The following is a 24,785-nucleotide window of genomic DNA, read 5'->3' as shown; positions in this document are numbered from 1 at the left end:
ACAGGCCAGTCCAATGGAGGAAATTCCCCAGCTGAGGCTCCCTCAACCAAGGTGTGTCAAGTTGACACTAACACTGTCCAGCACAATTGACCCCTTGTCAACTTGACACACAAAAACATCACTATTAAACCATAACCTTTCCAATTCTTGTCTCCAAGATACATTAACATTTATATAACAACATAAGACAGTACAACCTTAAAAACTCCAAACACGTAAAAGTCTGTAATCTCTTTTAAAAGTTTCTTAACTGTGGGTGGGCTTCTGTAAAATCCAAAACAAGCACTGTCTTATTTCAAAGGGAAGAATCAGACTCACCTAAGCAAAACCAAAGTCCAGCAAAGTAGCTCAAGGCTGGACATCCGGGATTCACTCACCATCTTCTGGACTCCAAAGTGTTCTAGCAGCTCCACTTCTCTGACTCTGCAGTCCACAGCACACACAGCTTATCTTGCAGACCCAGGCTGGCTCCATTCTATACCTACTGCTGTCCTTGGTGGTCATCCCATGGTCCTGGCATCTCCAAAAAGCTGGGTCTCCACTGAAACTGAGTCTACACACCTTCACCAATGGCCTCTTCTTGTCTCTTGGAGTGCAAAGCCTCAGATTCTATAACCCTTTCAATCCTGGGGTCTTTGCTGCAACTGAAGCTGCACTTTCACCTATGGCCTTTCCTGGCCTCTCAGAGTGCCAAGCCTCAGGTACTTTCTGTGACCCCTTCATGCTTTCAACACCAGAACCATGCAGGAGACTCTTACACATTACCAAGTCCTGCTTCCAGCTTGAGATAGAGGCTCGGGTCCCCTCTATTTGCTCACCCTGAAAAAATACCTCCCAGAAGACTTCACCACAATGATGCTAGTCTCTTGTTACTTACAGCTGATTTTTCAGCCCCAGCTAACCAGCATCAATTGTCCCAGTAAAGCAAAGCTTTTACTTCAGGTTCTGGTCTCTTCTTAATCACAGCTGATTCTTCAGCCCCAGCCGACCAGAACCCACAGATTCTCAATCCAAAATCTCACATGAACAGCCCTGATAGCCTCTGTTTCCCTTTGAAGCTCCACAAGCCAGGCCTCCATTGTTCACAACCCTTTCAGCATAACTGTTCCAAGCTCTACAGCAACAAACTCTTAAGTACTCGATGGTTTTTCCAGTCCAAAGTTCCAAACACTTCCACAATTCTCCTAAAAATACCAAGGTCAGGTCTGTCACAGCAATTCCCCATGATCCTGATACCAATTTCTGTCCTAGTTTGTCTCTCCATTGCTGTGACAAAACACTTTGACCACTACCAACTTGGGAAGGAAAGGCTTTATTCAGCTTACATCTCTCAGGTCACAGTTCATCCAGGAGCCCAAGGTAGGCACTCAGGGCAGGAACCTGGAGGCAGGAGCTGGAGCACAGGCTGTGGAGGAACTCTGCTTACTGGCTTGCTCCCCTGGCCCCTGCTCAGCCTGCTTTCTTATGCAACACAGTCCCACCTGCCCAGGGGTGGCACCAACCACAGTGGGCTGGGCCCTCCCACATCACTCAACAATCAAGAAGATGCCCTATGGACATGGCCACAGGCTAATCCAATGAAGGCAATTCCCCATTTGAGGCTCCCTCAATCCAGGTGTGTGAAGTTGACACTTAAGCTATCCAGCACAGTTTACCTTCTTGATTTTGTTCACACTGTGCCCAACTGTGCTCCCACATCTGATAAAACATTTGAGAGTGCCTTTTCAATAAGCAGTAATAGGCTTTTGGCACCTGCCATTCATCTGTGCATTTGGTTTCACGTGCGTGTACCTGTTTACTGCTGCAGCTTTTCCAGATATATCTTCTAGAGGACGTGGGCTTGTTGTAGAGTTCCTGCAAGCCCTTAACATGGTGGATGAAATGAATGTTTATAAGTGTCACACTGAAGCAGGTGTCTAAACAGATAAAGCCTTAAGTTCCATTTTTTGTGTCATGCTTCTCTGCTCTTGTAAATAAGCACTAGGCTTTATGTAATATACTGTTCTCTGTTGACCTCGGTTCACATTTGCCTCCCTTTCTGTACAACATTGAGCATCATTGTAAATTCTTCATGATCCCTCATAGTGGATTCACATTTCTTTTCTTATATTTGGAGATCAGATTTAATACCTTTTAAGGTGCAGTCATTTGAAAGCTGAGCTACTATGCATTGTGTATGTGTTATATCCCAGAAATTATGTTCTGTAATTATGTCATTTATTCGTCAAATGAGGTTCGTGAGGTAGACATTATATTAAATGGGCAATAAAGCTAGAGGAGTGATGGAGCATGCTAGGACTTGGCTTCTATTACGAAGCTTTGCTCCTGCTTTTGGTGTCGAAGCTAAAGTGGTTGATGAGTAAAAGAGTCAAGTCCATCATTACTAATGAAATCCCTAAGATACCTTACCACGCCCTGCTGGATTGCACAGCCCGTGAAAGAAGGGTACAGGTAGGAAGAGCTGCCTTGCTAATGTATGTCACATGGAGGAACCAACCACCTTGTGATTTAAAAAAAAAAGAAAATTGTGTTTTATTCTTTGTCTTAAATGCATTGTTCCAAAGGTAAGGAGCTTTAATCTTGCTGAAATTGCAGTCTTCTCTTAGCCAAGGAACTGTACCATACTGTCTATTAACTAAACAAAAAAAAAAACGACAGGAAACTTCATAAATATTTAAAACTGCTTCTATGAATTAAACATTGGGATAAAGAACTAAGTCCTTTATTAAGCACAATGTTTAAATAAATAAATAAACAAGCTCATGACATCTATTGCTAGGTAAATCAAATGTTTGAACTAATAATATTTCAGGTTTCTCTAAACATTTACCTTGGATAATGTTTTCAAATAATTATATTACACGTGTTTGGCTTATTAGACCAAAGAAACTGATTTTAATGAAACATTTGGACTTTTTTTTAACATGTAAATGGGGAAATATGGTTCATTCAGCCCTTTTGAAAATGAAGCAATTAGCAGAAATATAGGACTATGTTTGAGAAAACCATGATAAATTTTGTGTGAATTTTAAAGGTCAGGGACCAAGGATATTGGTCAGTGGCAGGGGCTTGCCTAGTATATCTGCATGACCCAACACTACTTTAAAAACATTTAAAGCTTTGGGAAATACCACAGATAATTAGGAGAAGGACCTGAGAGAGAACAAATATGCCTGTAATCCCAGCACTTGGTAGGTAGAGGGCTTTTGGGGCCAGCCTAGGCTACATAGGGAGATCCTCAACAACCACAACAAAGAATGCCAGTGAAGTGACACCACTGTACAGTAGACTGTGGCAGAGTACCTGAAGCATGCCAAACCTGTGATAGAATGGGGCTGGAGAGATGGTGAAGATATAGCTTCTGCTCCTGGGGATTCAGTCCCATGTCAACCTCAACTGTTCCCTGCCTGCCTGGAGTAGGAGGAAGTGTAGTAGTACAGGAAAGTTATGGAAGATTCAGAGGCTCACATCACCCGCTATGTAGCCGTGTTTAAGCCTTTTTACTAAGCCTGTTCAAACCTGTGATAGAATGGGGCTGGAGAGATGGTGAAGATATAGCTTCTGCTCCTGGGGATTCAGTCCCATGTCAACCTCAACTGTTCCCTGCCTGCCTGGAGTAGGAGGAAGTGTAGTAGTACAGGAAAGTTATGGAAGATTCAGAGGCTTACATCACCCGCTATGTAGCCATGTTTAAGCCTTTTTACTAAGCCTGTTTCCCTTACCTAGAATATGCCCTATTCTTATCCTATAGAGACATTAGTAAGTTAGTTGATCTTGATTATTAACTTGATTGGATTGAGAGACACTTAGACATATAGAAGCCTACTAAAGCATAGTCCTGGGTGTCTGTGAGGGCATTTCCAGAGATAACTAAGGTAGAGGGAAAACCTCAGTCAAAAGGGGAAGAAATTCTAAATTCATTCTCTCTCTCTCGTTCTCACACACACTCTCTCTCTCTCTCACTCTTGCTCTGCGTGTTCCTCCCTCCCTCTGCTCCCTCTTCCTTCCTGGCCACCAGGAGATGAGCAGATTTACTCCATCCTGCCCTCTCTACTGCTGTCTACTAAAATCTCTGAAACCATGAGCTAAAATAAATGTTCTTCTTTAGTTGTATTTCCTCAGGTGTTTGTCACAGTGATAAAAGCCTAACACAACTAGTAAGTGATGGAGACATAAAGTAACTACCTACCATGTGGCTCCACATTCTTGACCACACTGTCCCATGGAGATCAAATGAATTTAATTAGACTCCACCTTCCATGATGTCCCTAAACACTTTATTTAATATTCTCATAGGAAAAAAAATTGTGCTACCCGAAGTTAAGAATGACACTCTTTCTCTTTTGGTGGGCTTGAAAGTTCTCTTGAATTGAGTGTACTTGAAAGGAGTTCACTGCCCAATCACTCAAAATTGCTGATTTTAGAAATTGTTCTGTGATAGTAACTCTCAAATATTTGTGGTCTTATACTTCTATCATGCTCTCAAAATATAGTTAAAAGTGTCATGGCACCCGTCTTTAATCCCAGCACTCGTGAGGGAGAAGCAGGTGGGATCTCTGTGAGTTTGAGGCCAGCTTGGGCCAAGTCTACATAGGGAGACCTTGTCTCAAGAACATTAATTATTATTAGCATACATACCCTTTAAAATGGAAATACCTCCTTTAGCACTCAGTCTGTTGAAAAAGTACATGTCATTTTCTTCCAGAAAACTCCACTGTACACTCATGAGAGAAACAGAGAAGAAAAGGCAAAATAATGTCTTAGTGTTAATTATTAAAATTTATTTTAAATTAAAGTTTGACCTTTTATGCTACTTGGTACCCATAAGGTTCCCAGACCACACTTTGAGAATGCCTGTTTGAGAGGAAATCAGTTGAATTCCTTAGTTATTCAATGAAGCTCAAGGGAAACCCTAAAGATAGGACCCAATTTTTAACCAAACTATTAGAGGATGATTATTGTTTTCTTCAGCAAACAGTGGGGCTGTAATTTATATTAAGTATGCTAGAGAAATTTATGTTTTTATCCTGTGTTTGTTTTATTTATTATGTGTAATGTTAAAGGAGGCTGAGTCATTTATGGATTAAATTTGAGGAAGACACAAAACAGCAAAGATATGCCTGGGATCCTGGGTGGTATTTAGGTCTCCTTGTGTTCAGCAGTGAAAATAATAATAATAGCAGACACAGAAAAGTAGTTTAGTAGTATTGACCATTTAAACTTCACAATAGCCCCCTGAATAGTGGGGCTCTCTCCTTTCCTTCCTTCTTGGTCTCTTCTCTTTTGACAGAAGGTTAAGCAGTTGCTCAATCACATAGCTAATAAGTAACTGCATAACTGGTAACCCTCTGGCCTCTCTGTACCATTTTCCCTATTCCTTTGTGACAATTAAGAGCACATCATGTATATGAATGGTACCTGGAACATTCCAAGCACACACTCATGGAAACAGTTCTGCTTTCTCTTCCTCCCATTTATCTTTGGCAGATCATCCTAGCCGCGTTTCCTCTTTGCCCGTCCTGATTACAGTTCCTATCTTACTTCCAGCCTTTGATTCTTGAAGGTCAGTGAGATAGAAGTCACTTTTCCTTAGGGTTCATTGTTCTCTGAGCTACTGGTATGAGTTCTTGCATTACATGGTCTAGTTCCATTGTATATCAGACTTCATACGTGGATCCTATCACTCCTCAGAGCTTTGGGGCTCTCCAGGAGGGAACACTCTGCATTTTGACTAAGATTGTCTACCATAGCTTTCATTACCACTTAGCCTGAGTATAAGTTCTTGCATGGCTACAATTTTTTCTTTTTGTATTACAAAAGGGTTTAGATACTGATAACTTTTACTATATTAATGGTAATTTTTTAGAGTTTCAGACTGCCAAAAGATAAAACAGGAACCACAAGGATTGGGGACCTGGCACCCCAAGACATGAAGAAAGTTTGCCGCCTAGCCCTGGTTGAACTGACTGCCCTTTATGATGTATTGGGTATTGAACTCAAACAACAGAAAGCTGTGAAAGTCAAAACAAAAGGTAAAGTTGAATTTATTGACAAAGTAGTAAGAATGGAGAGAGGTGGTTGGTGCTGGATAGATGGTGCTGGAGAGATGGCGACCTGGCACCCCAAGACATGAAGAAAGTTTGCCGCCTAGCCCTGGTTGAACTGACTGCCCTTTATGATGTATTGGGTATTGAACTCAAACAACAGAAAGCTGTGAAAGTCAAAACAAAAGGTAAAGTTGAATTTATTGACAAAGTAGTAAGAATGGAGAGAGGTGGTTGGTGCTGGATAGATGGTGCTGGAGGGATGGTCAGCAGTTAAGAACACTGGTTGTTCTTGCAGAAGACCTGGGTTTGAATACCAGCACCCACATGGCAGATAATAACTGTCCATAACTCCAGTCCTAGGGGATCCAACAGCCTCTTCTGACCTCCGAGGGCACGGCACAGCATAAGTAGTAAGAATGGAGAGAGGTGGTTGGTGCTGGATAGATGGTGCTGGAGGGATGGTCAGCAGTTAAGAACACTGGTTGTTCTTGCAGAAGACCTGGGTTTGAATACCAGCACCCACATGGCAGATAATAACTGTCCATAACTCCAGTCCTAGGGGATCCAACAGCCTCTTCTGACCTCCAAGGGCACTGCACAGCATGGGTGCACTTACCCACATGCAGGCAATACACGTATACACATAAAATAAAAATAAATAAATTAAAAAAAATAGACTTTGCTATTTAGCCATATTCTTGTTGGTGGGATACAATACCTACCAGATAAACTGACAGTTGAATGCATCTAGAGTTCTGACTCTATAACATTGCCTTTAATAATTTTATAAATCGTACACTTACCCACATGCAGGCAATACACGCATACACATAAAATAAAAATAACAAATAAATTTAAAAAAATAGACTTTGCTATTTAGCCATATTCTTGTTGGTGAGATGCAATACCTACCAGATAAACTGACAGTTGAATGCATCTAGAGTTCTGATTCTACAACATTGCCTTTAATAATTTTATAAATTGATGAAAACTGCACAATCAAATCATTTAATTCTCACAGAAGGAAATTATGAGTCAAGGAATTATAATTCCTATGCTTTCCCTTTATCAAACTACATGTGTAGAAAAGAAACTTTGATAAACATAGTTATTTATGAAACCAGATCTTAAAATGGGTTTCAGTGGCTTGATCCTGAGTGATTAGTTTTGCTTAATCATTGGAGAGAATATGGGATCATTAACAGTCTGTCGCTGTGTTCACTTATATCCAGTTTTTTAAAATTAAATTTTATTTTTGTGTATGTATGATGTTTATACAAGTACAGGTGTGTATGTGCCATGGAATATGTGTGGACAACTCCCATAAGTCAGTTCTCTGCTTCCATCATGGGTTTCAGGGATTGACTCTAGTCATAAGGCTTGCAGGGCAAGCCCTTTTACCTTCTGAGCTATCTTGCTGGCCCTACCTGGGATTTTAAGCTATTTAACAAAAATACTCTTCCGTATAAGAAAAACAATATCATTGTGAGCCGCAGTACCATTAGCTCATAGTCACCCTACATATGTGCCTTTTGTTTTTGCAAGCAGCTTGCTAATCTATGAATTACATCAACCGAATATATTTCTGATTATATGATAAAGAGCAGACACCTTTAGTTTTCTCTTGTTTCCTCTCTCTCTCTCATTTCCTTGGTCTGAAAATCCAGATAATTCTCTGCTGACAAAGCTTTCCTGTTTTGAAATCTCTGTCCTCTTGTTTAACCTTACAGGTATCTCCTAAAGAGGCACCAAGAATGAGGATTATTGAGTTGCTATGGTAATGTTAGCCAAGACAAGTATGCACCAATTTAAGTTTTAGAGTTTCTCTGTAGGGCTGAAGTGTACCTTTTCCGTGTCTCCTTTGTGTCCCCTGCCATTGTGGACCCTGAAGACCTTGTTCCATGCTAAATTCTTAGGAGCATTTTATTTAGCTCAAGGCTTGCTATGGTGAATTTCTGAGCTAAATGGTATTTCTGGTTTTCCCTTGTGAAAAACAAAGACTTCCAATGCTTTTGTAGAAGCTCATCATGAAGCTTTCTCCAATTATAAAGCAGAAATATAGCTTGAATAGCTTGACTACATGCACAAGGTTTTAAAGTGGCTTACAGAAGTGTTTTCTGTCCTAGTTTTTGTTTTTGTTATGTGTTAGAGATGCACTCTAGCAGCGAAATATTAAAATATTCTGATTAAAGCTGTCACTGTTTAAATAGAAACAGAGGGAATTCTTTGTAGTTTTTAAAAATATCTATAACTCTTATCCAAGTTATTTATACCCTGGGTGCTTAGAACTCCGAGAATACATATTTTCTTGATTCTCAGACTAAAAGGCTATTTATTAGGCCACTGACATTCTTTTAAATGTCTTCTCAGAGTCCAATATCTGTCCATATAACACATGGAAGTTCCCTTTCCATGTTCACAGATGGATGTTATTTCCTTGATGGTGTCATTTCTAAAGGACAGAGTGATCACTTCTGTGGTGACAGTCTCCTCAGATGGAGGGAGGGAGGGAGAGGTTGTAGGTAGGAGCTGTGTTCATTTCAAACTTGAACCATATGAGTTTAGAATGTTTATAAATATCACCTGGTATTTCATAAAAATATGAAATATTTAAATGTAAGAGTACTAGATACCTACTTTATTTTCTGAAGATAAACATTTGTAGATGAATTGGCTGAATTCTCAAAAATAAGTATTTCTATTCAGCTGTATCATGGAATGTTCACTGTCAGTTTGGTTTGGAAGAGATGCGTGGTCTTTGACTTTATGCTAGAAGGTTTAATTTGATTGCACTTAGAAAACTGTTTGACTATTTTATGCGTTCTAGCAACAGTCTGTTTTTCTTATGCAGCAGTTTTCCCTTTTCTAATTATTTCAGTGACTATTTGAAGTCATTTGTGTAGCTGTATGTTTCTACAGGGTTGTTCTATGAAGCTGGGTCAAGACTTCACTGTTCGCCTCTATCTATGGGGCCATTCCCATAGTAGGTACTCAACAAAGAGTCCCATCAGCAAATGAGAATGTCAAAAATCTTACTTTTTCAGATTTCTACATTAATATTTTATAGTTTGATGGAAGTGAAAACGTTGTTTCCTTGTTGCAGACTCTGGTCTTTTTGGTATTCCATTAACTGTACTGTTGGAACAAGATCAAAAGAAAGTGCCTGGAACTCGAATACCCTTGATCTTTCAAAAAGTAAGTAGCCTGAATGGTCAGTGCAGTGTGAACATACTTAGGCTAATAGTGGTGTTTTGCACCCAGACTGTTATGATACAGTTTTCCAATTGAAATGCTGCTTCATTTTACACGTCGATTTTTCTATTCAGGAAGCAAATTTGTTTCAAGGGCTCATAATTTTTATTTCATAGTGATGCTTTCTGTGTTATTACTATAACTGTGATTACCTGGCATCATTTTCCTGTCTTATATTAGCTGGCTTTGTGTAATTGAGATTTCAGTTCTATAATACATAGGAATGGGAACTGCGTATCTAGGGAATTGAATCCTCATGAATATTTCATGCATGTATGTATTTCCCAAGCTTTCCTATTTGCAGTGAAGATGTCCAATTTAATTTACCAGTGCCTAAGTCCAATGTAGGCAAAGAAACCATAAAGTAGAATTAGAAAATGATTGCTAAACTATCAAGTTGCTTGTGTAGTCAACACTCAATTATTCATAAGGGGATTATCTGTAGCAATAAAACATTTTCTTTTCAGCTCAACCTCTGAGACCTCGTTGCTCAGAACAGATTACATTTGATAAAATCCAGAGAATCCGCTGTGAGGAAGGCAAGCCAAATAGTTGTGGACTACCCATGCTGTAGGTTCTTTGCAATAACTCAGGCATATCAGTTTCTGAAATTTCTGGAGACAGAAGAAATTGTTTTGCAATTGATTGACTCAGACAACTCATTCAATCCCAAGGCTCAGTCTGGTCGGCATTTATTCTTCTGTTCCAAATCAGTCATTTTCTTGTTTTAGCTGATAGAGCTTTATTCTTCTTTCCCACCATTATATCCCAACTTCTATCTTACCATGTCTTCTGAGGAATATTGTTCTGTACAATTGTTCTGCCACTGTCTATAGAACCTATATCTGGGGCTGGAGAGATGGCTCAGTGGTTAAGAGGACTGAGTGCTCTTGTAGAGGAGCCAGGCTTGATTCCCAGCACCCACATGGCAGCTACAAACTGTCCTTAACTCCAGTTCCAGAGAAATCAGAAGCCCTCTCCTGACCTTCACGGCATTGCACGACACAGGTGCACTCACATACATGCAGGCAATACACTCGTACACATAAAATGAAAATAATAATAAAATATTAAAAAGAACCTATATCTGTATCAGTAGTTGACAGAAGTTCCTTTTGTTAAGAGAAAGAGATCAACATATAAAGAAACTACATATTCATTTGTTTCTTTTGTTGAAAGGAGTGAATTACTATATAGAGATGCTTTATAGAGGAGAAATCTCTGCAGCATCTTCCTTGGGTGTATTGATCAAGTTTCTCCAGAATAAATAGGATGTATATAAAAATAGATGGAAAGACTCTTTTGAAAAGGAACCTAGCAGCCAGGTGTGGTAGTGTATGCCTTAATCCTGGCACTTGGGAGATAGAGGCAGATCAATCTCTCTTGAGTTTGAGGCCAGTCTGGTCTACATAGCAAGTTCCAAGCTAGTTAGGGTTACATAGCGAGACCCTGTCTCTAAAAACCAAAAACTAAAAAAGAAGGGAGCTTTTTAAGAATACTTGCTGTTCTTCCAGAGGGACCCGGGTTCAGTTCCCAGCACCCACATGATGGCTAACAATCATCAGTAACTCAAGCTCCAGGGGACCCCCTCTTCTGCCTCTGCGGGGCATTATACACAGGTCGTGTGCTTACATATATGTAGGCAAAACATTCATGCACATAAAATAAAAATAATAAATAAAATATTTAAAAGGAACCTAGCAAGTCTGAAATGTGGGAGCAAACCACCAGGATGGAAATGGGCAAGAGCTGATGCTGCAGTCTTGAGAGAACTGTGTATTAGTTCGTTTTTTGTTGCTATGATAAAACAGCATGACCAAGGCAACTTATAGAAGGAAGAGTTTATATGGGTTTGTGTTTCTAGAGGGATAAGAGTCCATCAGGACAGGGGAGTCAGGGCAGGAGGCAGCTGGAGTGGAAAGGTAAGAGCTCACATCTTCAAGCATGCCATAGAAAAAGAGAGAAAGCAAACAGTAAGTGGGACAGGGATTTGAACTCTCAAAGCATTCCCCCAGTGAAGGGCTTCCTCCAGTAGGCCACGCCTCCTGAAAGTTCCATGACTGTTTTCAAACTGTGCCACCAACTGAGGAAAGTTTAAATGCTTGAGCCTATGGGAGACGCTTCTCATTTAAATCACCACAAGCTGCTTCTTTGTAAACTTAGATTTTGATTTTATGTCCTCACCTCATGGATGAGTCTCATCATCTCTCAGAAGAAGATCTGCATTTCTCAAACTCTGTAATTTAAATGATAGTTGCTGTAGCATCTGGGCTATGTTTGACTGGACAGCACAACACTTACCAGGTTGGCACACACAGTTGACCATCATAGAAGAAAATAATTATTTATGAAAACATAGACTACCAGTCTTCAGAGGATTATGTTTTCATTTTCGAGAAAATTTATGCCCAAAGGGCACTAATCAAAAGCTTGTCTAATATCAGTTAATTTTATCTTTTATTTTCCTTGATCTGCTTTCTTTTTGCTGGGAGGCAGACTGTTCAAACTATGTCCTCAGAAAGGATTGAATAAGGAGAAATATTTTGAATTAGGAGATTAAAAAAAAAAATTTAGAAGGAGTCTCACTATGTGGCTTTGGCTAGCTTTGAACTCACAGCCATCCAGCTGCCTCTGCCTCCTGAATGCTGGGGTTAAAGACATGTACCACCACACTTGGCCAAATGTTCATTTTAATTTATGGAAGAAGTGTACTTTATAATCAGATTTTCAAATCTGATGTTTTTACCATCAAACAAATCCGCCAAATTGGATGTCATGTCAAAAAACAAAAGCAAAAATTAAGAAAACAAAAAGAGCCTGTCTCAATTTCCATTCATTTTTCAGTTTGTATAAGTGTGTGTGTGTATATAATACTATGTAAATGTATATAGTATATTTTGAGAAATACTACAAATTACTATTAAATTACAGAATATCTAAATTTCCCCAAAGAGAATAATTAGACATAGTTATTTTATGTCTATTTTATCTTGAAAAATAAAAGGAATGCTATAAAGTATTTCTTATTTACACTTTAATAATATGTAATAAGCTGCAGTATGTGATTTTTTTTAAAGTGAGAAATAGCAGATAGCACACGGTGTTCTTCCAGACAATATGCACATAACTATTGGATTCTGGGATTCAGCTTTAGAGAACACTAAAAAAATGATTCAAATACAAGAAAGTTAGAAAATTGCTCCCATTTGTCTATATTTAGAAGTCACAATTTTCTTCGGTAGTTAACGAAAGTGAAAGGTATATGCTGCGAACAATTAAGTTACTTCAGCAGCCAGGATGTAATTTGATTTTTTCATAGGATATGAAAACATTATAAACATTTTATAAGGTAAAATAATTGGTTGTATATTGAATATTTATAAATTTGGCATTAAATACCTTATTGAATAATATCCTAATTCTCAAATAACTCATTTTTGCTATGGGTTTCTATCAAAACGTGGTCTAGGAAAAATTAGAATGAAAAAAAAAAATTGTACTTTGACTGGTCAGTGATGCTTTAGTCAATAATAAATCCTTGGTGACTCTGAAAGTATTCTTGGCACCTTCTCTGACTCCCTCAATATCAGTACATCTTTTGGTCAAAATGTATTCCAACCATAGAATAGATAAAGTCATTAAGGAAAAATCACCATCACTTGCAGGGCCCACACGCTACAGTGTATCTGATTTTAGAACATTTAAGCAGAGGTCCAAAGACCTCCCTGCCAATGCCAGGCTTTGCCTGTAACCAACACTTTTATATAAGAGGAAGTCACTAAGCTCTGTGGTTTATAGAGCCTTGATCAATCATTAATGGAGGCTTCCCTGAAAGAAAATCAAAAACAAAAACAAGACCAACTTTTAAAAACATTCTTTTGCATTCTGGGAAATTCTGTGACTTAGGGTGTGAAAGAATATTACACTAAGATTGGAGCTGCAGAAAGACTAGCTCTGGGTTTCATAAAGCAGGAGAAGAGTTTTATGAAAAGGGAGTAGGTTACAGGAAATACAAACTTAGTGCTAATAAATGCCTTGTATTTATGAAGAGGACATGGAAATTGACTTCCTTTAAAACAGCAGAATACCGTCTATAGGCTCAGTACATTGCCCAGGGAATTCATAAACCCAGGTTTCCAACTGGAAGGTAACTGCCAGTAGGGAGTCTTCTGTCTTTATCTCTCTTTCACAGCTTCTACCGGTCTGCTATAATTCCCCCACTGGATTTTTGTGAATTTTTTGGCCTATATGTTTATAAAAAGGACTTTATTTTAGTGGTGGACCTAAATATGAGTGTATTCACCAAGTATTGAGTCCTATTTGGAAGCAGTTTTCATTAAGCTTATCACCAAAGGCTTAAAATGAATACTAGCAAATGTTTTTACATGTCAAAAATAATTCCTTCTTGAAACAAATTACATATGGTATGAAAATTTGCAAATAACAGAATTTCATGAGATTTATTTGATGATGTGATGTATGTTGCTGGAAAAGCAGAAGAAAGATGTTCTTAGTTGCTTTTACATAGTGAACATCTTTTCTCTTTGTGTGTGGAAAAGCCACAAGCTATTCTGTGAATTTATACATTTCTTTTACAAAGGAGACTAAGACCCAACTTCTCAATTTTAACTCATTTTTGTATTTATAGCTTTAAAGAAGGGTGTCTCAATAGCATTCAGATCCAGTTTGCATGCTGTTGTAATCAACTCTCACTTATTTATATGGAAAACAGATGTTAGATTGTACCTGTTACAAATATGAACATCAGAATGGCTTTGTGTTTGTTTATCCACAGCTGATTTCTCGAATTGAAGAAGGCGGTCTGGAAACTGAAGGCCTCTTACGAATACCAGGAGCTGCCATAAGGATCAAGGTAACTGCAACAATGGGAAAATGTGTCTTTTTGTTGTTGTTGTTGTTGTTGAAGATAATAGATTTTTTAAAAAAAATTTTTACAAAAACTTTATTGAGAAGTTCATACATGTATATAAGGTATTTTGATCAAATCCATGCCCACTCCCTCCCCTCCAACATTACCCCCTCTGAAGAGGTAACCCTAAAATCTTTTAAGGATTAGATATACTTTTCTCTGGGGACTTTTTACCCCAACTGCCTAGCCAATTCCTACCTCCTATTCTTATCACGCCATCCTCTGAAGAAATCACCCTGTTTACAGATAGGGAATCAGGATGCAGATGGCTCTGGCTTCTTCCATCTTGAACAGGGATGCAGGGTGAGGCAATTGGAGTACCCTTTCAGTGGGTCTATCTAAAAGATTGTCAAATTCCATAACTAGTGTGGCAATTGGGGTGCCCCTTTAGTGGACCTATTTAAAAGACACTCAAGTTGAGACATGAAGGAGAAATAAAGGCAAGAGTAATTAGCATTACAAGTTCTAGACAGGGAACTAGAAAAAAAGAACAGGGCAAATTTTCAAATGTTCATATGACAGTCCATTGGAGTTTCTTGACAAGGCTTCCAAAAGCATCCCTCTATTGGGTTCTTCCTCATTTTTCTTTTGTCTTCCAAATCTGGACTAGTTGGCTGGGAAGAGTGGCTGGATACGCGGATGAGGGTCCAGTGACCCTGCTTGCCACTCCTTTAATGAACTGTCAGCAAGCCCATTGTGACTATGTTTAGAGATCAGGCTCAGCCAAAGTTGTGATGATGTTAGTTATTTCATGCAGAAGGGACTGCTGTATAGCATCTTCTTATTAAAAGGACCTGGAATTTAAAAGGATTTGGTGCTGGAAGCCACATATGAGGAAGAACATACATCGCTGAGTCTATGTTACTTCACTTAGTATAACAGTTTCTAGATCCATCCATTTACTTGTAAATTTCATTATTTCATCTTTCTTTACTGCTGGATAGAACTCCATTGTGTAAATATAACACATTTTGGGTTGAGGGACACTTAGGGAAAATGTACCATTTAATTAGGTTTGTGTATTTTAAAAGCTAACAGCTTCCCCAACCCTTATTCTTATTGGCAAAATGGATAAAACGGAGCAATAAAACCTCTTAATATCCAGTTTATAGTTTCTCTATAAATACTTTGTTTTTCTATGTTTTCATTTTTCAAAATCCCTGTATACCTATTATAATACTATGATAAAGAGAACCCAATGACTCAGAATGTTCTTAGGGAGTTGGATGAAAGATTAGTCAGGATGAGTAATAGTAACTGAGTTTTGATTTTGAAACAGACTGGAACCTAGCCCTCCAGGTGGGGAGCACATTAAGGTCCTTGAAGACAGTAGATAGCCACATACATTATTAGTCTTGATGAACTAGCAAAATGAGGCTGTTTCAACCACTTTCTTGGTTGTCACAGTTCCTTGTTTTACTGTGGCCAGGCTAGTGACAAAAATTAGTTGATTCCCAGGTGGAGCCTCTGTGTCCCTCTGTCCTTTCCCTTTTCTTCTTACCATCCCAGGATACTGTGTACCTTGCTGCTTTCATCTGTGCGAATGCACAGGAGAGAGCTCACAGTCAACACAATGTACAAACACCTTTAGGGGTTTGAAATCTGAAGGCGGGTCCTACTCGGAACTGTAGCTGAATTTAGAAAATTCATCTAGCAAACATTTTTGGTTAATGGTCATTTGACATCTCCTAACCTGTCTTCGAAATTCACCATTAATTCTAAACTGAAAACACATAAGAAACTACTTACTTTTAACATGTATCTTCTCAAATTTGAAAAGCCATGAGGAAGTAGGATGGAGGAAAAATTTCTGTTTATTTTCTTAGGATCTGTTTCTGTATAAACGACTCAAAGCTGATGCAGCCTAAATGAGTCTTGATGGGTACATGCCATTCTTGCCTGTGACTACCAGCCGTGCTGCTATTAGGGTTAGAATTCATGTGTTCTACAGTTAGTATTACCTGCTTGTTTTGGTAAGTTTCTTTACTTCAGGACACTGTTTTGACCTACCTGATTCTTCTGTACGGTACCCTCATTTATATGAGATTCTGTAACCAAATATACCCATTTAAAATGTTCTTGGGCCTGGTGTCTGGGACATAGAAGCCCTCAAGATTGTCTGGTGTGTTCATGACTAACTACTCTCTCACATGGTTTCCTATGGGAAGCTCTCCAGTGGGTCATGGACACTGTGCTTGATTCTGAAGTCAAACTTCTGTTGAGAAGTACATTCTCTTACAGAGGAACAATTGCTCATGAACAATGTGACTTCCTGTTACTTAGGTCAGCAAGAGCTGGGTGTGGTGGCTCTGTTCTATACTTCTGCAGCTCAGGTGACTAAGGCAAGAGAGTTGCCCCCAGTTTAAGACCAGACTGACTACAGAGCAAGTACCAGGCCAGTCAGGGATACATAGAAACAAACAAATGAAAACGAACACAAACCAACACTGAAAATTTATGTTGGAAAGAGTGGACCGTTCAAAGCACCTGGAACCACTCTAGCAGAGTGTGATGGCCATTCCCAGCTGTTAAAATATGTTTACTTTAGTGCAAAATGGGGAATATAATGTGGGTTTGTACTTTGTGATGGCAACATTGGTAAAAGGCCAACTAAATGTAATTTCTTAAGAAGGCCAGTTAAGTGGCTTCAACTGTATCAACTGTTAAACCCAGCCTGTCCTCATAGGCCGGATCATGCTGTTGCCAGTCAATTCTAAACAATTTAAAGATCATGCAAGATTTTGGAGCCTTTCTTCCCTGTGCCACTGAACTTCCTTGTACTGTTTTCTCTCCTGTCTTGTTCCCGCTCTTGGTCTCCTGTTGCTGTTTCTCTGTCTCTGTCTCTCTCTCTCTCTCTCTCTCTCTCTCTCTCTCTCTCTCTCTCTCTCTCTCTCTCTCTCTCTCTCTCTCTCTCTCTCTCTCTCTCTCTCTCTCTCTCTCTCTCTCTCTCTCTCTCTCTCTCTCTCTCTCTCTCTCTCTCTCTCTCTCTCTCTCTCTCTCTCTCTCTCTCTCTCTCTCTCTCTCTCTCTCTCTCTCTCTCTCTCTCTCTCTCTCTCTCTCTCTCTCTCTCTCTCTTCCTTTGTTTCTCCTTCCCCGCACCTTTCTTTTCCCTCCTTTGCTCCCTTTCCCCTTTCCCCTACTCAATCTCAGGGTAGCCTCCATGAGGTTAGGGAGGTGGAAAATTAGGTTAGGAGCACTTGCTGCTCTTCCAGAGACCTACGTTCTGTTCCCAGCACCTACAATGAAACTCATAAGCCCATGCGTTTACACACATGTGCACACATATGCACACACACAGACACATACAATCATCATCATCATAATAACAATAATAGTAGTAGTAAAGGATAAGGGGTTTTATAAGGAAAAAAATGTGATAAATTTTCTTTAAAAGAAAAAAAAGGACTAAGGATGCAGCTCAGTTGCAAAGTACTTGCTTAACACACAGGAGGTCCTGAGTTCAGTCCTTTGCACCAAACCAAAAAGAATAAAACCAAAACCAAAACAAAATCCAAAAATCATACTATGGGAAAATAGTTCTAATAATGAAGGAAGTAATAGAAACTTGGACGGATTTCTGACATAATTTATGCCATAGTAAAAATGAATCTAGAAAAATAGTACTTATGAAACCAAATTGATTTATTAGTAGTTGGGTTGGCACAGTCTGGAGAGTATTTGACCTGGACCCTTGGCATTTCCCATTCTACATGGACTTAGACTGCTAACTAGAGCTGGCCGTGGAACTGTGGTACACTGAAAGCAGGTTTCTTCATACATTTTCATGCCTTCTTATCTGTAGGATTTTTCATTTCCTAGAGATAATGGATTAGACGTAACCTTCTGCTTTAGGCCCAGAGACTGACTATGTGTTTTTTTATGTAATATACTTCTAAATAGCTTTAAAACATTGTCTTGAATTTGAAATGATTTGTTTTAATATAATGATAAATTGTAATGTTCAGGTGATGTGCCCAATGGAAAAATGATTTTAAACTATCTTTTAATTAAACCTTTGCTAATTAAAGTCTGACAACATGTTTAAAAATTTTTAACTGTAGGTACAATTTCTCCATGGTATGTACAAAGTTGAAGGATGGCATTTTTCTGAGGAACGGAAATGTTGACTTTTGCTATTCTGATACATCTTTAGAGTAGAAGCCTTGTAAAGTGGAAATTGTATCACACTTGGTTTTTTTTTTTTGTCTTTTCGAAGCAGTGTCTCCCTGTAGCCCCAGCTGTCCTGGAGCTCACTATGTAGACCAGGCTGGCCTTGAACTCACAGAGATCCACCTGCCTCTGCCTCCCAAGTGCTGGGACTACAGGCATGCGCCACCACACCCAGCGTATCACACTTTTAAAATGGAAAAAAATGTTCTTGCTACTAACTTCTTTTTCTCCTTGTGCATTTCAGAATCTTTGCCAAGAACTAGAAGCAAAGTTTTATGAAGGGACTTTCAACTGGGAAAGTGTCAAACAGCACGATGCTGCTAGCCTGCTAAAGCTTTTCCTCCGGGAGCTGCCCCATCCTCTGCTCAGTGTGGAGTATCTCAAAGCCTTCCAGGCTGTCCAGAGTAAGTGCCATCCATCTGGAAGTAGCCTGTGAGCTGGTACCACCCATACCAATCATCTTAGTGACATCTGGTGTCACAAGGCACATAATCAGATGTATTTGGTTAGACATACTGACTCACAGATTTCAAGGGTTGCTCAAAATGTCGCACACAGCTGCCCTTTCATAAACATACATGTTTAAGTAAACACACAACAAAATGTTCTTTTCAGGTACAGGTTAATTGCCTGGACTTTAAGTGATATAGTACATTTAGTGTTAAAAACCTGGAAACTTCGCATTTCTCTCATAATAGTGTGAGTCATGTAAGAGCTCTGATGTGGTTTTCTCACCAAGTGTTAAAAGCAACACATACTAGAGAAGCTGTGGATTAACAGTTACTATAAAAGCACAAGGGGATGTCATAGTGTCTATGAGAATTTCCTGAAAATTAAATCCTGAAATTGCCATGTGGGAGCATTTTGCTGTTTCGCTGGTAGAGAAAGGCACAGACTTCTGGTGTGTGGCCATTTTGTGGTCCTGGGCAGACTTCAAATTAAGATCAATAGTAGATCTTGATTCTTCTTCCAGGGAACACAGAGATCTTATAAGGTTTATATGCTGCTCTGATTGTCCCATGTTCTCCTAGGGTCATCAGGTAAGAAAAAAATGTGCTAATGAGTCAAGTAACCACGTCCTTAACTTCCAAACTGGGATACTTTGAAGTGAATGAAGGAACTGTTAATAATGATAGAGAGCTATATAGTGCTATCAGAACTGTTCCTGGCTATTCTTTAGGGTGTGCAGTATTGGTGTGAGTACTTTAAATCATTGAGTATCATAACATTTGTTTTTCAGAATTTCTAAAGGAAGCATGAAAACTACTATTTAAAGTATTTTTTTCCTTAACACATTTCTTCTTTAGGCAAAAGAAACCATCTTCTGTTTAAAATATTTTTAATGATTAAATTACATTATTTGTATACATTTCCTGGATATGGTCCAAATTTATTACCAGCAGACAAAGCAATATGGACATGATTCTAAATGCCTGTGACTATTAGGCACTGATGGTAATCACACACCTCCTAGAAGCTCCACTGGCTGATTGCTTTCTCATTCATTCCACAAGCATTTATTGGACACCTATCATGTTCCAGACCCTGTGTTTCCAACTGCCTGTTGGAATGGATAGACTCTCCTCTCTTATCTAGTTCCCTTGCCATTAGAAGAAGCAAACGTCACTGTTCCAGAGGCATGCTTGGTAGGGTATCATAGGAAGTTCAATCTTCTCCGTCTTTTCATTGGGGAATAATTACCATGCAGAAGTTAAAAGGATTTCCAAAGCACTGTTGTATGTCTGCAAACATAAGGCCCCTTGTCATGTGATCACAGTTGGAAGCGAGCATCGTAAGAGCCAGGAAGCTCTGAGCAGCTGCTTCTTCTGATCTCGGCAAACACTATCTCAATGAGGCTGGCTGCTCAGTCATTGTGTCTTACATTTCACTGTAATGTTTACACCAAATACTCTTTTTTTTTTTCCCTTGAAAAATGGAAAAGGAAAGTGTTTCATAAAGAAAAGAGTTCAGATGTATCTCGTCTATCTGCAGATCTTCCAACCAAGAAGGAGCAACTGCAAGCCTTGAATCTCCTTGTCATCCTCCTGCCTGATGCAAACAGAGACACGCTGAAGGTTAGCTGGTTATTTACATTACATACCCCCTTAGAGCAAAGCAGAGTAATTGCAGCCTTTTTTCAATTTCTGTGTTTTATGTATATGAGTGTTTCACCTGTATGTATATAAGTACACATGTGTACAATGCCCATGGAGGCCAGAAGAGGGTGTTAGATCCCCTGGACACAGAGTTAAAGATGGTTGTTAGCACCATGTGGGTTCTGGAAACCAAACCCAGGTCCTCTATAAGAGCTGCCAGTTCTCTTAATCGCCGAGTCATCTCTCCAGTCCCCTAAGCAGAGTAAATTTTCGTTATTTATATATCCTGGAAACAGAAATAAACATCTAAAAAGAAAAGAACTGCTTTTAAGGACAGATAATTCAGTCATTTATTCTTAGTTTTATTAAATTATGTATGTTATTAATGTAACTAGAGGTTTTTAAAAAGATTTATTTATTTTCTTTGTGTCTTTGGGTGCCTGTGTATATACCACATGCATGCAGGTTACCTCAGATGATGCCAGGAGAGTGCATGAGGTCTCCTTGGACTGGAGAAGCAGGTGGTTATAAACTGATGTGGGTGCTGGGACACTTTAGGTATCTTCCTTGATCAAATACTGCCTTATATATTGAGGCAGGGTCTCTTCATTGAAGCCAGAGCTTGCCAGTTTGACTAGTCTAACTAGCCAGCTAGGTCCTAGGATTCCTGTATCTATCTCCCACATGCTGGATTGCGGACAGGCTACCACACCTGCCTAACATTATTTACGTGGGTGATGGAGATCCAAACTCTGGTCCCCAAGCTTGTGTGGCAAGCGCTTTGCCTTCTGAGCCATGTCTCCGGTAGGTAGTTGTGTTTGTCGTTTTGAGACAAGGTCTTACTGAGTAGCAGCCTTGAACTTTAGGGACCACCACTCCTAGTTCTAGGTTTTTGGTTATTTTCTTTTTCAATTTTACAATAATATTTCTTCTGTCAAAGCAGATGATTAAGGTTCATTAATTATTACAAATTTAAACTTTTTCTGTATTTTTTACTTGCTGTTTTACAGTTTCTAATTTTATGAACTTGTATTAATAAAGCAAAAATCAAGCATTTAAAGTGAAAATCCAAGTGCTTACCAAATATAGCTCACTATTTCCTGAGGTATAATAATTGTTTATAATTCCAAGTGGTAGAGTTTGAAATAAGTTAAAATGTTAGCTTAAAGTTACTTCTGTAAGGGATGGAAGTTTTAATTTGTAAAATTATTTAAAAATAAGTTGTCATAATGCTCATAGAATTTAATATATTTTAGAAATATTTCCAGAGGCCCTTGGAATCAGTGTGGATCACTGGATCAGTTTCACACTGGTTAATTTTCCTTAGTGGCAAATGTTGAAGCTGAGTGTTATTAGGGTACATCTGTAAGCCCAGAGCTCTGGAGGAAGGAAGATGGTGTGTTTGAGGCCAGCCTGGCTACATATACATTGTAAGACCATAGCCTCACAAAACAAACAAAAGTGTATTAAGTAGTGGTAAGGGTTTAATTATAAATTTATAAAAAACACCGAAAAAATTCAATATATGATTTAGAAACAATTATCTTAAAGTTTGTTATTGCCTTGACTTTGTGTATGTATTGTGAGCCTGGCCTTTTTATTTTCTACATTTCTTTTCCTTTAAAGTGAAACCTCACATGAGAAAAATAAATGTCAAGAAAACCAGTTGTTAAATCTTGGAAATTTTTTTCCTACAACTCATGAAAATCCTTGATGGTTGGGAATGTAGCTTAGTTGATAGAGTGCTTACCTGGCATACACGAGGCCCTGGGTTCAATCCTAGGCACTACATAAACCAGGAATGCAAATGCCTGTAATTTCAACACTCAGGTGTCAGGAGGGTCAGAAGTTTAAGGTCATCCTTGGGTATATATTGAATTTGAGACCAGCCTGGACTACTTAATACCCTGTCTCAAAAAGGAAAGAAAAAAATAACCCTTAGCTGTAACTTCACGAATGATGTCTCTTTACAGCCACAGAATAAATGTACTACTCAACCTTTGTTGATGAAGCATCTTCTGAACATTACTGGAAACAAAATAGTACGTCCACTGCTAGAGAACTTAGGAAGCATTACTCTCTTAAATCAGGGACAGATTTTTCATTTCACTGATTGTCAGTGCATAACTCAAGAGGTAGCTCTGGGTTTGATTTTGAGCAAGGCCAACCGTAGGGATGCTTTGATTCCAATACAGCTTGAGCAAGGTGGCTGTGTAGGAGTGTGGAGATGGTGGTTGAAATTGGCCTGCAATAAAGTAGAGACAGCTACCCCCTGGACACAGTTTCCAATACCCAGAAAGGGAAGGAACATCCTTTTCTTATACAGAAGTGCTAGTTTTCGTGACAGGCCTGTGAATGAAGAGCGAAAAGGGGGAACTGAAAGACTCATGAGTTAAAATAGACCAACACCTCACACAAACAGTTGTTGGAGGAAGCATTCCATTGTGGGTGCTAGTGGACAAGGCTGTCTAGAATTCTTTGGACTTGGCCTTCAAAGTCACAGGCACATTCACTTTACAATTCTCTTTTTTATATATTTAATTTAGGGATAGTTAAAAATGTTTATGTGAATTTTCTGCAAGTGTAATTTTATAATTAAATGTGAAAATGCTTTTGAGTAAACTCTAAGAGATGCAAACTAGTAATTGTACTTATTTATATAATTAGCTGACTTTGATGGAAGTTTCAAACAGGAATTATGTTGATATGGCTGGGCATGGTGGCACACACCTTTAACCCCACTCCTTTAACCCTAGCTCTCAGGAAGCAGAGGCATGTAAATCTCAATGAGTTTGAGGCCAGCCTGGTACACATAGTGAACTCCAAGTTAGCCAGGGCTATGTACTGAGACCCTGTCTCAAAAATGCAAAACAAATCGGAACAGAAAAGAGTTTTATTAATAGAAGCATTGTTAAAACATATGCAACAAACTATAAATTTAGTTACATAAAAGAGAAGGGGAAACTCCAATGTAGTGTAACTTTGGGAAGCTCACTGTGAAGGTCTCGAAGCTAATCCAATCCTTGCACCATCCTTCTGGTGCTCTCTGAAGGAGCAGAGCTTGGTGTGACTCATGCACAGTTCTCCTGTGGCGAACCTAAGGGTCTTCTAGAGGTCAAAGTTGAACACTCTATTTTGGTGAAAATTTAAAGTGATAGATGTCTTTGACAAGTGCTTCACCAAAATTGCTTTTTCCCTTGGAGGATCATGCATTAGGATCAAAGAACATACCTTACTTTTGACTTGGAGGAATAGAGAAGACTGGTTTTTAGATATCAAGAAAGGATTCATGTTGATACAATCGCCACGTTTCCACTTATAGTTTTAACTTTAAAGAAAGGATTTTTAAAAAAATTATGTCTGTGCGTGTGCATCTGTACGTGGGTATGTGCTCATTGAGTGCAGGTGCTCATTAACGTAAAAAGAGAGCATTAGAACCCCTGGAGCTGGAGTTACAGGTGGTTGTGAACCACCTGATGTGGGTGCTGGGAACCAAACTCCAGTCCTCTGTAAAGACAGTATGCTCTCTTAATTGTTGAGCCATCTCTCCCGCCACTTTGTTTTCTTTTCTTAAAAATATCTATTTTATTCTTATTTATATGTATGTGTGTGTTTGAATGTGGGTACAAAAGCTCACAGAGGCCAGAGGAGGGTATTGGATCCTTTGGAGCTGGAGTTACAGGCAGTTGTAATCTGCCTCTGCAAGAGTAACAAATGCACTCAACTGCTCAGCCCATTTTATAATATAATTTTGAAAACTTTGTTATGTATATTGTCTCAATTCTTTTATTTTTTTTATTTTTGGTCTTTTTTTGAGACAGGGTCTCCCTGTAGCCCTAGTTAGCCTGGAACTCACTATATAAACAAGACTGGCCTTGATCTCACAGAAATCCATCTGCCTCTGCCTCCCGAGTGAGGGCTGGGATTAAACATATGTGCCTCCATACCTGGCTGTTGTCTCAACTCTTGAAGGCCAAGAGAGTAGTGTTCCCATTTTACAGATGAAAAGAAATGTAAAGAGATAAAAAAATATATACCCTATGCCCATCCATAGTCATTACTGTGCTGGTCCTCAGGCATGGATTTGCAAAAGTGTGTCCTCTCACACAAAGTTGATGGTTGTATGGTTGATACCTGCTTAGAAAAGGACAGTTCTTATAGTACAAATGAAAACACTGTAGCTTTTTCATCAAGGGCCAAGTTCACATCTTATTAATTTCCTATCCTCTCTCTCTCTTCTCCCTTTCTTTCTCTTTCCTCTCCCTGCTTCTTTCTAGAATTCCTACAGTC

At 39.0% G+C, this 24,785-nt stretch overlaps 1 protein-coding gene across 1 annotated transcript in view; it reads left to right on the top strand.

Moving 5' to 3' along the window:
• The window catches only part of Arhgap18 (Rho GTPase activating protein 18), a 165,510-nt gene that overhangs the window by 101,715 nt on the left and 39,010 nt on the right, over positions 1-24,785 (top strand). The window contains exons 6-10 of the mRNA XM_008827816.2: positions 5,867-6,032; positions 9,151-9,242; positions 14,095-14,172; positions 18,644-18,803; positions 20,392-20,474. Of these exons, the coding sequence (XP_008826038.1) occupies positions 5,867-6,032; positions 9,151-9,242; positions 14,095-14,172; positions 18,644-18,803; positions 20,392-20,474 (579 nt within the window). The remainder of the gene's footprint in view (positions 1-5,866; positions 6,033-9,150; positions 9,243-14,094; positions 14,173-18,643; positions 18,804-20,391; positions 20,475-24,785) is intronic.

This window comes from Nannospalax galili, unplaced genomic scaffold, assembly GCF_000622305.1.
Source record: "Nannospalax galili isolate Female #2095 unplaced genomic scaffold, S.galili_v1.0 scaffold53, whole genome shotgun sequence".
NCBI lineage: Eukaryota > Metazoa > Chordata > Mammalia > Rodentia > Spalacidae > Nannospalax > Nannospalax galili.
Note: the sequence above shows the minus strand (reverse complement) of the source record. Positions and strands in the feature narration are given on the sequence as shown.